This window comes from Protopterus annectens, chromosome 3.part0 (genome assembly GCF_019279795.1).
Source record: "Protopterus annectens isolate FY-2018-M chromosome 3.part0, PAN1.0, whole genome shotgun sequence".
Lineage (NCBI taxonomy): Eukaryota > Metazoa > Chordata > Ceratodontiformes > Protopteridae > Protopterus > Protopterus annectens.
The window spans coordinates 1135899686-1135914286 of record NC_056731.1 but is presented as its reverse complement, the minus strand read 5'-3'; the positions used below and the strand labels follow the sequence as shown (position 1 = coordinate 1135914286).

The following is a 14601-nucleotide window of genomic DNA, read 5'->3' as shown; positions in this document are numbered from 1 at the left end:
TCAAAAGTTAGGCATTTCAATAAATTGCGAAAAGTCTGTTTTGTCGCCTTGTCGTACTATTACCTTCATAGGCGCAAATCTCGACACAGTAGACATGTCTGCGAGGCTAACAGATCAGAGAATAACAGACATACACAGACTGGTCTCACTCCTTTTCAACAACAACAGAATCAAAGCCAGGTTAGTTCTGAAAGTGTTGGGAATTATGGCGGCTGCCATACCTCTGCTTCCATTAGCCAGATTCCACATGCGAATCCTTCAATGGATGCTCTTTACACAATGGTCATACCAGCAACTTCCAATGTCCCACACCATTATGATCACGCAGGCGTGCAGAAATCATCTCATGTGGTGGATGTCTTCCCTCAGCTCTGGTTGGGAAGACCCTTTGTTCCTCCCTCCGGTTGCTACTCTGACAACGGACGCCTCCCTGATCGGCAGGCGGGGGCATTATCAGGGCAGGACGGTCCAGGGCACATGGCAACCAGACGAATGCCACTTGCACATAAATGTTCTGGAGATGAGAGCAGTGCTTTTAGCGTTGCAAGCCCTTCAAGACTCTCTCCCTTGGGAACGATTGCAATCCAGACAGACAATATGTCTGTAGTGTGGTACATCAACAAACAAGGCGGAACCAGGTCCTACCCCTGTGTTGAGAAGCACTCAGATTGTGGCAATGGGCGATTTCTTCTCAGCGTTTTCTGATAGCAACGCACATCCCGGAAGTCCAATCAAATAGCGGACAAATTGAGCAGAGCTATCCTCATGCCTCACGAGTGGTCTCTGAAAGACTCTGTTGTGAGAGAGATTTTTCTCAAGTGGGGTCAGCCTTGCTGCGATCTTTTTGCTACTCCCCAAAACAGCAAGTGCAGACATTATTTCACTCTATTCCCTTTACCAGGCCAACCCAGCAGAGACGCTCTAGTCCAAGTTTGGCCCCGGGGACTTCTGTATGCATTTCCTCCCTTCCCACTAATCTCTCAAGTGATACAGAAAGCTATCGCTCAGAAGGCCTCGTTGATCCTCATTGCTCCTTACTGGCCTCGACAGGTGTGGTTCCCCTTTCTACATCAATTTCTACTGAGCGACCTTGGCATCTGGACCTAGTTCCAGACCTTTTGATCCATCAATCGGGTCAGTTACATCGCTCCCTCCCCTCTCTGAACCTCACTGCTTGGTTCCTCCAGTTCCAACCTTAGCCAGGCTTCCTCAATTATCTCACTCTGTTCGAGATATTTTGATAGCTTCCCATAAATCTTCCACTAGGAAGATTTATTTGAGTAAGTGGAAAGCGTTTCACATATTGGGCTCAAGGAAGGGACATAGATCCTTTCACTGCTTCCATCCAAATAGTCCTTGATTTTCTAGCTGAACTCTTCCATGCAGGTTCATCCCCTTCTACTCTTAAAGTTCAATTGGCAGCTATCTCTAACTTTCATGTGGGTATTTCTGAGTCTGCCTTAATGTCCCACAAGCTTTGCAAAGCCTTTTTGAAAGGAGTTTTTCTTCTCAGACCTCCTATAAGAAATCCTCCTTCTCCTTGGGACCTAAATTTAGTTCTTACTTCTTTGATTCTACCCCCTTTCGAACCTGCAGCCTCCTGTTCTTTAAAATTGCTATCATGGAAGACTCTCTTTCTGGTAGCTATTACTTCAGCTAGAAGAGTCTCAGAACTTCATGCACTCAGCTGTCGACCTCCTTATCTATTGTTCCATAAGGACAGGGTATCCTTACGAACCAACCCGTCCTTTTTGCCTAAGGTAGTCTCGACATCAAATCTAAATCAAAGCATTGACCTCCCTGTCTTTTTCCAGAATATTCCAATAGGTCTGAACAAAAATTACACTGGCTAGATGTTCATCGTCAGTTGAGGTACTATTTGGATAGAACAAAACAATTCAGAAAATCTGACCAACTGTTTGTCTCCTATGCAGAAGACAGAAAGGGACTTTCAGTTTCAAAGGTATCATTATCTAGATGGCTTACATCTCTGATTACCCTTGTTTATGAGATTAGACACCAAAAGCTGCCTAATAAACCTAAGGCCCATTCTACCAGAGCTTTGGCTACTTCCTTAGCCTTCCAAGACAGACTGCCTATTGACACCATTTGTGCAGCGGCTACTTGGGCTACTCCTCACACTTTCATTTCTCATTATAAGTTGGATCTAGCTTCTAGGCATAGAGCTAACTTTGGTTCCACTGTTCTCAGGAGTCTGTTCCGTTAGGCCACCCGGAACAAGGTGCTAGGGACGCGGTCCCATCCAGCAAGAATGAAGGCGAGATAGACAACTTAACATATAGAAGTTATGTTCTTACCATAACGTTCCATGTTAGTTGTCTTCTTCTCGCCTTCTTCTTAAGGCCCCACCCTCCTTCCCCCTGGCCTGGACAGACCTAGAGGAGTTGTGATTGTGACCTCTCTTTCTACCACCTCTTTTCTTAGGCATATGCTGCTTGCATATTTCCTGAATCAGGATGTAGGTCACCCTTCTTTCTCCCTGTTGTTAGAGGTGGACTCTGTTTAGAGTTATTCTGTTACTATTATAAGCTGGGGTTAGCTTACAAACGAGATCTGAGGTAACTCTCGCCTAGCATTGTGGGATATAAGGGGAGCCTCGAGCCGGTGGAACCAACTCTCGAGCTTTTAGAGTGGCCGAGTCGGAGCCGAGGTCGGCTCCGAACCCATCCAGCAAGAAGAAGGCGAGAAGAAGACAACTAACATGGAACGTTATGGTAAGAACATAACTTCTATTTTTCTATTAGCCATTGCATCAGTCAGGAAGACTTTAGAATTGCTAAGTGGACATTTTTTTCATAAGGACAGGGTCAAACTAGAGGAAGTGCATTTCTTTCTGTAGGAGTGGTCAAGATGAAAAAGCTAGAAGGGCATGTCGTCATATCTTGAGAATGGTGTACCTGCTGGTATGCTGTCTAAGGTGCTCTTGTGCGCCTTTTTCCCAAAGTTAGGATTTGGGAGTGTTTGGGAATAGAGCACCATGGAGAATGACATATACGCTGAAAGGAAGAATGTATCTCCCACCCCTATATAAGCCTATAAAATGACTTCTGGTTTCAAGAGAAAAATATATTATTCTAAGAAGATGTGGATTACATTCTGCATGTGCATCTAATTGCTTAGATGGAGTAATGTATGTGCAACTTAATTGTTTTCATGCTTTTTTTATAAATATGTTTGCAGCATGCCTTAGTCCAGTAGTCTTTATTGGATTTGGTAAGTTACATGTATGAAAAGGAATTACATGTTAGAGAATGGTGTTTATATCATAATGTATATTCAAGTGTGTGGAACTGAACTGTAGGAAGTGAATGGGAAATCTGTGTGAGGGGTGAAGTACATGATAGATCTACAAATTGAATAATCAAAAGTTTTACATACATTCATACTATAGGCTTATTCTTCTGTGCATAAATGTTGAATGTAACTTGCTGCTCACTGTATTATGTTGTGCACTCTTGAGATTTATCTCTCTTCTTTGAAAACTAATAAAAAGTAAGTAGTTAATGAGAGAAAATTGGGATATTAATCAATGTGCCATTTGTTATCTTTTGGTTTTGAACAGGAAGTTGTTGTTTAACATTTAATACTTTTTCAGGTTTCAGGAGTACCTAAGCCCATTCGAAAGAAAGCTAGAATACAGAAGAATGTATCTGAAACTTCAACTGTTTTACACCCAAACCTCTGTGCAAGTTCAGAAAATAAATCCATAGCAAGGAAGGAAGAAGGTAGGTGCCAGATATACTGCGTTTATTCATTTAATGATTGTTTCAATAAAATGCTGCAGCACTTATGATGAGAACAGAGTTGTATTTTGAAGCATATTGTATGCTGCCATTATTTCTAGACTTTACACAGAACATCATATTAGGGAGATATACTGGAAAATAAACTCTTTACCTGCTGATAGTCTGAGTCAATTTTTTCTTTATTTTTGATTATCTCAGCTATATCAAGAAACTGGCATATTGTTTTTTTTTTCTGTGGCTGTATATTCTTGTTTTTTTTTCTTCATTCACACAACCCTAATGATTGCTCCCCTTCCTAGCTATAGTTGGCCCATTCATTCATCCCATGGTAGCAGTGTTGTGCTTTTTCATTTCTTTTACATTTTTTCATCTTTGCAGTGATTTTGCAATTTGTACTTTTGTGTGTAGTTTATTGTAAGTTTTGTTTGTTTTTTTTATTTCAGTATGGTCAACATAGTGAAGGGGGTGAAAGCAGAACCCATTTGTTTCTCAGTCATTCTTTGTCCAGGGCAAGAGCCCTGTTGACCCATTCATTTCCCTTAACAGTTAAAGTCATGTGCAAGGGAGCAAGATATAATGCCTTTTCTGGAAAGTCACCTCTGTGCTTGCCCTAATCCCTCCTCACAATGTTTAAATTTTTTATCTGATGCTGGTGCCTGTGAATACACGTCAACAACCATCCCTGCATGAGTAGTAATTCATATCCATGCATATCACTGGAAGTATTTCTTTTATATATCTGATGATTTGGCTTGCATGTACATCTTCTCATTTTATTTGAACTTGCATGCATCTTATATTTGATTATCAAATGTGCATATACCTTTTCCCATTCTTCTTCTTTATATGTATTTGAACTGTTTATAACACTACAATACTTTGTAGTTCCTTTGCCTTTTTGCAAAATATGTTTTTGTCTGTACTTTGTATTTACCCATCGGGCCTGGACCATGGATGAAAAGGATCCTCACACCAATTAACAAATGAAAAATAAAATAAATAGTGCATCCCAGCTCTGTAGAGTCCCCTGGCTCTATAGCTGTTATCATCTGTAATAGAGTACTGTTGCTGGGGTCATTGGTGCAACAGGCTGCAGTGGCTGTCCTTCTTGATCGGTGAGCTGGCATCAGCCACTCAGCTCAGTTTGTCTGCCTGGATCTTCCAGCTTCCCATGCCACTAATCAAACACATGTAATCTGATGCCCGTTCACGAATTTACCCCTGTGTTCAGTAGGGCCTTGCAACTGAATGATTTGTTTGATATATGCCATTCTTTCAAAAACAGCAAAGACGGGTTAAGCAGAAATGCAGAGGTTTGTTATTAAGTAATTACTTGAGTCAAAATAAAAAGTGACGCCAAATTACTTGAGTCATGTTTAGGTCTTTTTTTCAAGACTGGTTTTCACTAAACAATTCCATATCTTTTTCATCTCTTTTGCATTATCTGTGGTCCAGATTTTGTTTCTGTGTTTGATTCAGTGATGTTTGGAAAGACCTCTCCATGGGGTGGAAAGTGGTTTTTAAAACCTCCCAAACTGTGTAGCTTTTTTAAACCAGTCTCTATATATGTATTATTTATGTATGTATTTGTATTTAAAAAAAAAAAAGAGTTCAAGTATTTTGTTTGAGGTATGATGTCTGATAAACATCTGCAGTTAGTCAAATCCTATTGCATTACTCTCCTAAATCTTGTCTTAGGGCCATTTTGTCAGTGTGACAGACTACTCCATGGTAGAGATTCATGGATTTTAATTAATTCCACAGTGGTGTAAGGAAACTAATCTGCTAACCTTGCATCTCTGTTGTGTGTTAACCTTCTTATCACTTAGGTGTTCCACAGATGCCAGAATTTCAGGCCTTCTGCAGTTTGAGCTCTTTCATATCCATGTAGTTACTGAGACATCATTTCAGTGTAGTGGCAGCAGAGGGTTTAGTACCGGTCATGCCTTTGGGCCCTTGTGTAACTGACAGGGAAGTATAATCTGAATTTGTTGTAAACACTGTCACTTCATGTTAAATTATCCATGACTCTGACTTGGGGTTAATGAAGTTCAAAATCACCCTTAACAAATCCAAAGGTCTTTGTTTTCACTTCATTGCTATCTACAGATACCCCAATCAGTTTCCTCTAAAGCTCATGGAATTTAACCTAATGTCAATGAGGGGCAAACATGAAACCAGATGCCTTCTTGCTGGGGGACTTTAATTACTTAACCATTGATTCGCACACTTACACCTCTAAAATGTATATTCTCAGCATTTCTAGCACACTGAAGCAAATTGTAAAAATACTGTCTAGAGGTTGTAGCATTCTTGACCTGGTCTTTCCCAAACTAACTATTGCCTGTACCCCAATCATGCATATCCTCAGCCTTGGTTAAATCTAACCACAAGTCAGTAACCTTCTATGTTAGGTTTAGTGATACTACCCTGTCTCTAAATAAGACCATTTTTAGACACTTCTTCAGAACAGACCTACTTTAGCTTGCTGAAGACATAGGCAGAGTTCCAAACAGTCCCTTACAAATGGACCCAGCTGAGGGAGCGGCCACATTCGCCTCCACTTTCTACCAGCAGCTAAACTGCTACATAGAAAAGCCCATACCCATCCATCCTATATGTAATGATAAATTCAGGAATAACTCTCACTGGTGGAAAATAATGAAACATCGTAAGAAATTCTCATCTGTCCATCTCAAGACTACAGTAAAACATGTCCACAAGGAGCTGAAGAGCACTGTTACAAAATGTAAAGCAGAATATAAAGTTAAGGTCACTACAGGTACTAAAGGAAACTACAGCTCATTCTTCAGTTATGAAAGGAAATTGAAGAATAATGTTCAACAATTCACTGATCTCATCCATAATATAAAACATTCCATTCCCAAGTATATAGCCAATATATACGCAGACAAGTTTTAATGTTAATTTTATCCTTCCTACCAACATTGTTGCATATACTATCTCTAAAATTTTAGTTTCTTCTAAAATCACATTAGAACAAGCCTTAGAATCTATCTTGGTAGCTAAAATAGTGTTCCTATGGGACCTGATAGCATATAAGACTGTGTTGCTATCAATGTCAACTATGTACTGTTCAACGGTGTACAAACTCAGCCATTACCAAGGGTTTGTACCCATTGCCTGCAGACCGGGTCTATATCACCATATCGAATGGTGATAATGCTGTTTAGTGAAAATATCGAAAGTTCACAAGAACGAACTTGTGTTTTTGGGGTCGCGGTACAATGAGGATTGGGATATTTGCCCTTTCCTCACTATAGTGCGACCTCGGAGTTGGAATATATATTTAGCGGGGGGTGTGGGGGGTGCAGCCCCCCACAATAGCAAGTTGCTTTCTCGTGAACAGTCAATATTTTCACCGTTCAGCATTTTCACCATTTGATATGGTGATATAGACCCTGGAGACCAGTTACTTTGATTTCTATAGACAAGAGTGATCCTACCATAGACTCAAGCAATTATATGCCCATCAGCCTCACTAGCCTCATATGCAAAGCCATGGCATGTATCAGAGCAGAACTCATTTATGTAGATATAGGCAACTTAACTGATTTCGACCACACCCAGTTTCTTTTTATGAAGGCAGGCTGTGTCCCCTAACCTAGTAAACTTCATTGAAAAGTTACAGGTAGTGTACAGAGACATAGCAGTGATATCCTTCATGTCAGTGCTGATCTATTTTAAGATTTGGGTATTTGCCTAGAGATTATCTTATACATGAACATCTTGCTGTTATGTAGGTTATACATGCTCCAGGTAAACTACATATAACAGTGAGGAGTAGCAATGATCAATAACTGTAAAAAGTGGAAAGCTTAGGTGTCATTAAATCATTGTAGTCAGTAGTATAGTTACTGTTGTGAAGCAATACAGAGTTTGCATTTGGAGTAATCTCCATGATTTCTGTAAAGTGACTGAAAGAGAGCATTGCTTGTTGCTTACATCTGAGAACATGGTCTCTACAATGCCAAATCTTATTTTTCTGTATTGGATGGTTATCAAAGATTCTAACAGTTAAAGGTATTGTGAATATTTGATGTGCCATTAGGAAGGTACTGTTTCTTTAGATTTATTTCTGGCATGTAATCAGCATTAGAGGTGTTTCATAGAGCTGTTGCACAGTTAAATGAAGACATTGAAGGAATAATAACTTATAAACTATAATATCTGTAATTAGTGCAGGGTGAAACGTAACAGCATGAAAAGAAACTGATTCAGTTGCTGAATAGATTAAGGCAGTATGATTTCAAGTAAAATAAGCAATGTGCAATAAAGAGTAAACAATCTGAAATAAGTGGGCTGTCTTTTAACATCAGAGAAGTAGTCAGAGAAACTGGCTAAATGCCAAAGCCAGAAAATAAGAATAAATTATAGAAGTTTCTAGGAATGACCTAGTATGTCTGAAAGAGTTATGCATCTAAGAAAGTTTTTAGAGCAAAATGTAGCATCAGAATTGAGCAGTGAGCAGGAAACAACTTCTAAAATGGAAACAAATTGGTTACAGATGTGCCACAATTAAAGTACTATAATGTGAATAAGCCAGTTCTTTTGAACATGTATAGGAGCTGTGATTCTTCTTAAGAAGAGACTCATTGCTTATTGGCCAAGGGTGTTTACAAAGGACGTATGCTCAGTCAGAAAAGAAACTGTTAGCAGTAAAACATGAATTTGAGAAATTAAATAGCTAAACCTAACCCAACAAAAGCAGTAGAAAACATAAATATAATGAAAAGAACTGTAACTACTAACACAGGTAAAGTAATTTAATGGATGAATACTCAGATACAAGGTCAGATGCTCTGTTTCTAAAAACACTTAGTCTTTTGCTTGTATAAAAGATGGCGCAGTGGAACATGTCACAGTAAACCAAGTACTGTGTACTGCAAAAAGAATAATAATAATAATTTCATTTGATATAAACAGACATTATTTGAGTGCCTAAGCTTATTTCTTCTCTTAACATAGTTGTAAAAATTAAAATGACCACAAGGAAAATTTAGTTGGATAGGACTTTTCTGAATATCATCATGTAAGAAAAAAACAACCCTTTGATGTTTTGTTTACTTCTTAAACAAACCCACTTATAAACACATGACCATTCCCAGCATACTCAATAAAAGGTACAGTGTTTTTGATAAGTAGTCTTAGTCTGCTTTATTAATTATTTATAATAACTGTCATGCACCAAGTATTTGTTGTTCAACTACATTAAAAGCTCCCTGTAACAGGTTTAACGGATAACCTCTCTTTAAAAAAAAATTGAACCAGATCACTACTCTTTTTATTAAAAATCTTTGTTTAATTTTGTATTTTGGAGTACTCTCAAAAACTGGCTTTCTTTGTTTCTTTTAATGTGATTGGGACAGCACCTGCAGAAATGTAGCTGTCAGTTTCCATCAACTTATTTCCCGTATATTGAATATTGCAGTGTCCTTATGGGTTCTCTGGATGGTCTCCAACAGATTTGCAGTAAAAATGTACATCACTACTGCTCTTCATTCACTGCATAATCCAGTGTAGATAGTGTACCAGTTGTTACAGACTAAGACAAATTGTGGGTTTCAATCTGCCAAAGTGGAAAAGCTTTTTGTGATCCTTTACAGTCCCCAAACATTGATAGCTTTTGGACACTAGTTTTGGATCTCACACCACTGAATGAGTTCATCATCACTAAGAAATTCAGGATAATTACACTTAAGATACTTGTACCCCTTCTGAATCAACACTCCATAGCAACTTTGGATGTAAAGCATGCATGTCTGTACATATCAGTTAGGCACCTTTTCATGTGCAGTTCCTCCAGTTCCACATGAAGATGTCCTTCAAGGATGCATCTGCAGTCCTAACATATGGGTTGTCCTGCCTCAGGCAGCCCTTCGGTCGGCCGGATTCCAAAGTCTGGGTCTGGCCTCGGCTGATGTCGCACTTCACCCGATGTCATAGCTGCTGTTTATTGGGTATAAAGGCATCAGCCGACGCCATTTTCCTCAGTCTTTCTTGCCGCGCGGTGCCCGAAGCAGAAGCTGTTCGCAAGTGCCGGTCAGTCAGATCCAGAGATTTCTACTACCGAAGACTTCTTAAAAGCTAAGTACCCCGTTGTGGACTCTTTCTTGCCTCAGCCGATGTCCGACAAAGTAAGTAATTGTTTAACTTGTGGGAAACAAATACCTCATAAGGATTTCCACTCTTACTGCCTTCCTTGCTTAGGCCCAGACCACGACGTATCAGCTTGTCTAGCCTGTGCTTCCTTCAACCGACAGACACTTAGACGTCGGTCAGAGTTTGCAGAGGAGTTTTTTGGTCCCGCTTTTGCATACAAAATGCCGTCGGAGACTCCGACTACTCAATTAGCTAAAAAGCGCAAGGAAAAGGACCGACACTCGCGGCCCGCGGTTTCGACTGAAACCACGGTTAGGCCAACCGCGAGTGTCTCGGTTTCGGCTGAAACCAATCCCCCGGTTCTTCCTTCGGCCGAAAGCATGCCTCCGATAGCCGAGGCCTCACAGAGCATGGCTGAATCTGCTACTGAATTTACTGCTACAGAAGCAGGCACCCAGGATTTGTCAGACACTATTCCTTTAGACATATCTACCCCTGCACGTGGGGCTGCTAGACCCCCTGCTTCTATGTCTATCAAGGCTTTTGCCAGGGCTAAAGCAGCTAAATCTTCTAAGGCCTTACCTGCTAAAACTCCTTCACATAGGCCTACCTCTAGTTCCCAAATGCTCAGCCTGGCTGAGGATCTCATTTCTTTGATCAGGGGATCCCAACCTCACCCAGACAGGGCCTCTCAGCCCCCTCCAGACAAGAGGCCTAGGACTGAACCCCCGGAACCTGTCTCTACAGATTACTCCTCGGATGACTCAGACATTTCAGACCCTCACGAAGGCCCATATTCTCCTTATGAGGATTCTGATGCAGAAGACTCCATTCCTTCTGCTTCTCCTCCTGAAGAATTTTCCTTTGGGGAAACTTTGCATGCTATGAGGGAACACTTCCAATGGCAGGGCCAGGATTTTTCAGATTCAAGGAAAAGGCTTAGGACCTTTTTACACTTACCACAGCATAGGCCTTTAGCCATTCCGCCAGTACTAACAGTTGTTGATGATGCATATAATGATGCCTGTACTGCCCCTGATTCTCTCCCTCCGGCCCCTGCCAAACCAGACAGATATTACAGGGTCCCGGACACACATTACCATTTGTATAAGGCTCCTGTTGCAGACCCTGAAACCATTTCACAGGGCCCTAAAGGTATGGCAGCTGCCTCTGCCAAAAACCCTCTTCCCTCTGAAAGGGAATCTAGAGCATTAGAGAGATGGGGTAAAAAGGTTTATACTTCTGCTACTCTTTCGGCCAGGGCCTTGAACTGTCAATTTCACATGATTCAGTACCAGGAATTTTTGTTAGACCAGATAAACAAAAAACTGTCTTCTCCTGAACCTTTAGATCGCAAGTCCCTTCAGGATTTGGTACATAACTCTCAACAGGTCAGTAACCATTCCTTAAAATGTGGCTATGATGCACTGGAGGCTTCCTTTAGATCAGCTATGACTGGAACAGTGATTCGAAGGCATGCCTGGTTAAAAGAACAATCCTTACCAGACCATGTTAAGTCAAAACTCCTAGATGCTCCCATGGAGAAACAAAGTTTGTTTGGCTCCCCTGCACAGGAGGTTCTAAAGAAGGTGGAAGAAAAAGCAAAATCTGTCCAAACAGTCAAGGATTTCTTACAGGTCCAACCTCCGAGGTTTAGCCGAAATTGGCCTTCGAAGAATTGGTCCTTTCCAGACAACTCCAGAGCGCAGAGAGGCAGAAATAGGCGCCCCAGAGGCAGAGGTCAATCTAGGGGTGCCTACAGGGGCGTCAGTGGCAACCTACCAACCAGAGAAATACTGCCACAGATTCAACTACAACCACTTCCACAGGGCAGACACAATGACTTGGCTCTAGTTCCGCCTACCAGGGAACAACTGGAAGCACCCTTGGGCGGAAAGCTAGCCTTATTCTCCGACAACTGGCATTACATTACAGGAGACAAATGGACTTTACAAACAATAGACAAGGGCTACAGGTTTCACTTCCACACTCTACCAAAAAAGAGAGGAATGCCAAACCTACCACCAAGCCAAAAACAGGCGGCTCTAAGACAAGTCAACAACTTACTAAGGATGAGAGCTATAGAAGAGGTACCACCTATGGAACAAGTCCAAGGATTTTACTCCAGGCTTTTCCTTGTACCAAGAAAAGAAAATCAATGGAGACCTATTCTAGACTTGTCCGCACTGAACACATACCTCATTGTTCCAAAATTCAAAATGCTGACCCTCCAGCAGCTTCTTCCCATGCTGGGCAAGGAGTCTTGGCTGGTGACTCTAGATCTCAAGGAGGCATACCTGCACGTCCCTATACGACCAGATTGCAGAAGACACCTCAGATTTCTTGCAGGATCAGAGCATTATCAATTCTCCGCATTGCCTTTTGGCTTATCTACTGCGCCCAGAGTATTCATGAAATGCCTGGCATCAGTAATTGCTCATTGCAGGCTTCAGGGAATTCAAATTTACCCATACCTGGACGACTGCCTAATACAAGCGGACAACAAGGCAAAATTAACAAAAGATTTGGAAAATGTCATACAACTGTTGCAAGCCTTGGGATACATAGTCAACTTGCAAAAGTCAAGACTAGTACCATCCCAAAGGATAACATTCTTGGGTGCAGAACTGGATACATCAACTCAGATGGCTTTTCTCACAGAAGAAAAACAAAAGCAACTACCAGCCTACTCCATGACATTAACAACACAAACTCGGCTTACTGCAAGGAAAGTCCTGCAAGCCCTGGGCTACATGGCATCATGCATAATATTGGTTCCACATGCCAGGCTGCATATGAGAAAGCTACAATGGTACCTAAGGAATGTATGGTCTCAACACAAGCACAGCCTAGAAGCCCAGATTCCAATAATTCCATGCCTGAAGCAAGAATTCCTGTGGTGGGCTCAGGCCTGTCAGTGGAACAGAGGCTTGCCTTTCCACAAACCTCATCCAAGCCAGACCATCACCACGGATGCCTCAGACCTAGGATGGGGGGCACACATGGTGGACAAGTGTACTCAAGGCCTATGGACCCAAGACCAGCTGAATCTACACATAAATCTAAAGGAGATGCTGGCAGTGAAACATGCGATCCAGGCATTCAGACCACTCCTTCAACAGGGTCATCTGCTGATAAGGACCGACAATACCACAGTCATATGGTACATCAACAAACAGGGAGGTACACATTCATATCCTCTATGCCGGATGGCAATGGACCTGTGGAATGTGGCCCTGAATCTCAACATTCAACTTCAGGCCAGATTTGTACCAGGAAAAGAAAATTCTCTAGCAGACACCTTAAGCAGAACTACCACGGATGCTCACGAATGGATGCTGCATCCAGATATCTTCAAAGCCATAACAAAGAAATGGGGACTACCATAGATAGACCTGTTCGCCTCCCCACACAACCACCAATTGAAGAAATTCTGCACAAGAGCATACCACCCACTTGCTTGGAGGGTGGACTCCCTTTCCTTCAGCTGGAAAAACCTGACAGCATATGCATTTCCACCTCTTCCCTTGATGTACAAAGTTCTACTGAAGATCAGAGAGGATCAGCCAAGGGTAATCCTAATAGCACCAGACTGGCCGAGGCAACATTGGTACCCGCTACTGAGAAGCATGTCTCGGACACACGCATGGCCTCTACCTCTATGTCCCTTACTTCTAACACAGGGCAACTACAAGATCCTACATCCAAACTTGAAAACACTGCAGCTAGCTGCTTGGAATATTGCATAAAACAAAATAACCCAGGTTTATCCCAGAGGGTTAAGGACATTATCCTGGAGGCACACAGACCTTCCACAAGGAAGACTTATTCAGCCAAGTGGAAAAGATACCTCATTTGGAGTGCAGCAAAGGGAGAAAATGTCTCATTGGCAAACATAGCACACATCCTGGAATATTTAGCAGAACTGTTCCACAATGGCCTGTCTTACTCCTCCATTAAGATTCATGCATCAGCAATTTCAGCAGAATACAACATGGATCCTCCTGTCTTCTCTCATCCTCTACTCAGGCAGTTCTTGAGAGGAATCAAAATGTAAAACCTCCAAGGAAACCACCTTTACCTACATGGGATCTCAACTTTGTGCTGGAAAAGTTAACACTTCCTCCTTTTGAACCAGCAGCAACAGCAGAATTACAGTTCTTGTCTTGGAAAACTGCTTTCCTGCTAGCAATCACTTCAGCAAGAAGGGTATCTGAGTTACAGGCATTAATGGCAGTATAACCCTTCCTTATCTTCCATCAGGACAGAGTCTCTCTGAGAACTAACCCTACCTTTATGCCAAAAGTGGTCTCCAGAGTATCATTGAACCAAGCGATTCATTTACCTACATTCTTCCCCAACCCACAGAACAGGGGGGAAAGACTACTACATACCTTGGATGTGCACAGACAATTACGCTACTATCTGGACAGAACTAAGACCAGCAGAAAAACTAACCAGCTTCTGGTAGCGTATGTAACAGGAATGCAAGGAAAAGCAATTTCAAAACAGACAATCTCAAAATGGATAGGAAATTGCATTCGATTTTGCTACTCTTTTCATGGAAAGACAACTCCTGAAAATATCAGACCTCATTCCACAAGAGCTACAGCCACCACTACAGCTTTCCTACGAGGAGTGGCTACCAAAGACATTTTAGAAGCTGCTACTAGGAGCTCCGTGCATACATTTGCCAAGCATTATAATCTTC

General features: G+C 41.6%; 1 protein-coding gene across 3 annotated transcripts in view; it reads left to right on the top strand.

Moving 5' to 3' along the window:
- Positions 1 to 14601, top strand: part of RBBP8 (RB binding protein 8, endonuclease) — a 2682217-nt gene that overhangs the window by 1891614 nt on the left and 776002 nt on the right. For all 3 annotated transcript variants that reach the window (XM_044065365.1, XM_044065366.1, XM_044065368.1), the window contains one exon: positions 3617 to 3746. In XM_044065365.1, the coding sequence (XP_043921300.1) occupies positions 3617 to 3746 (130 nt within the window). The remainder of the gene's footprint in view (positions 1 to 3616; positions 3747 to 14601) is intronic.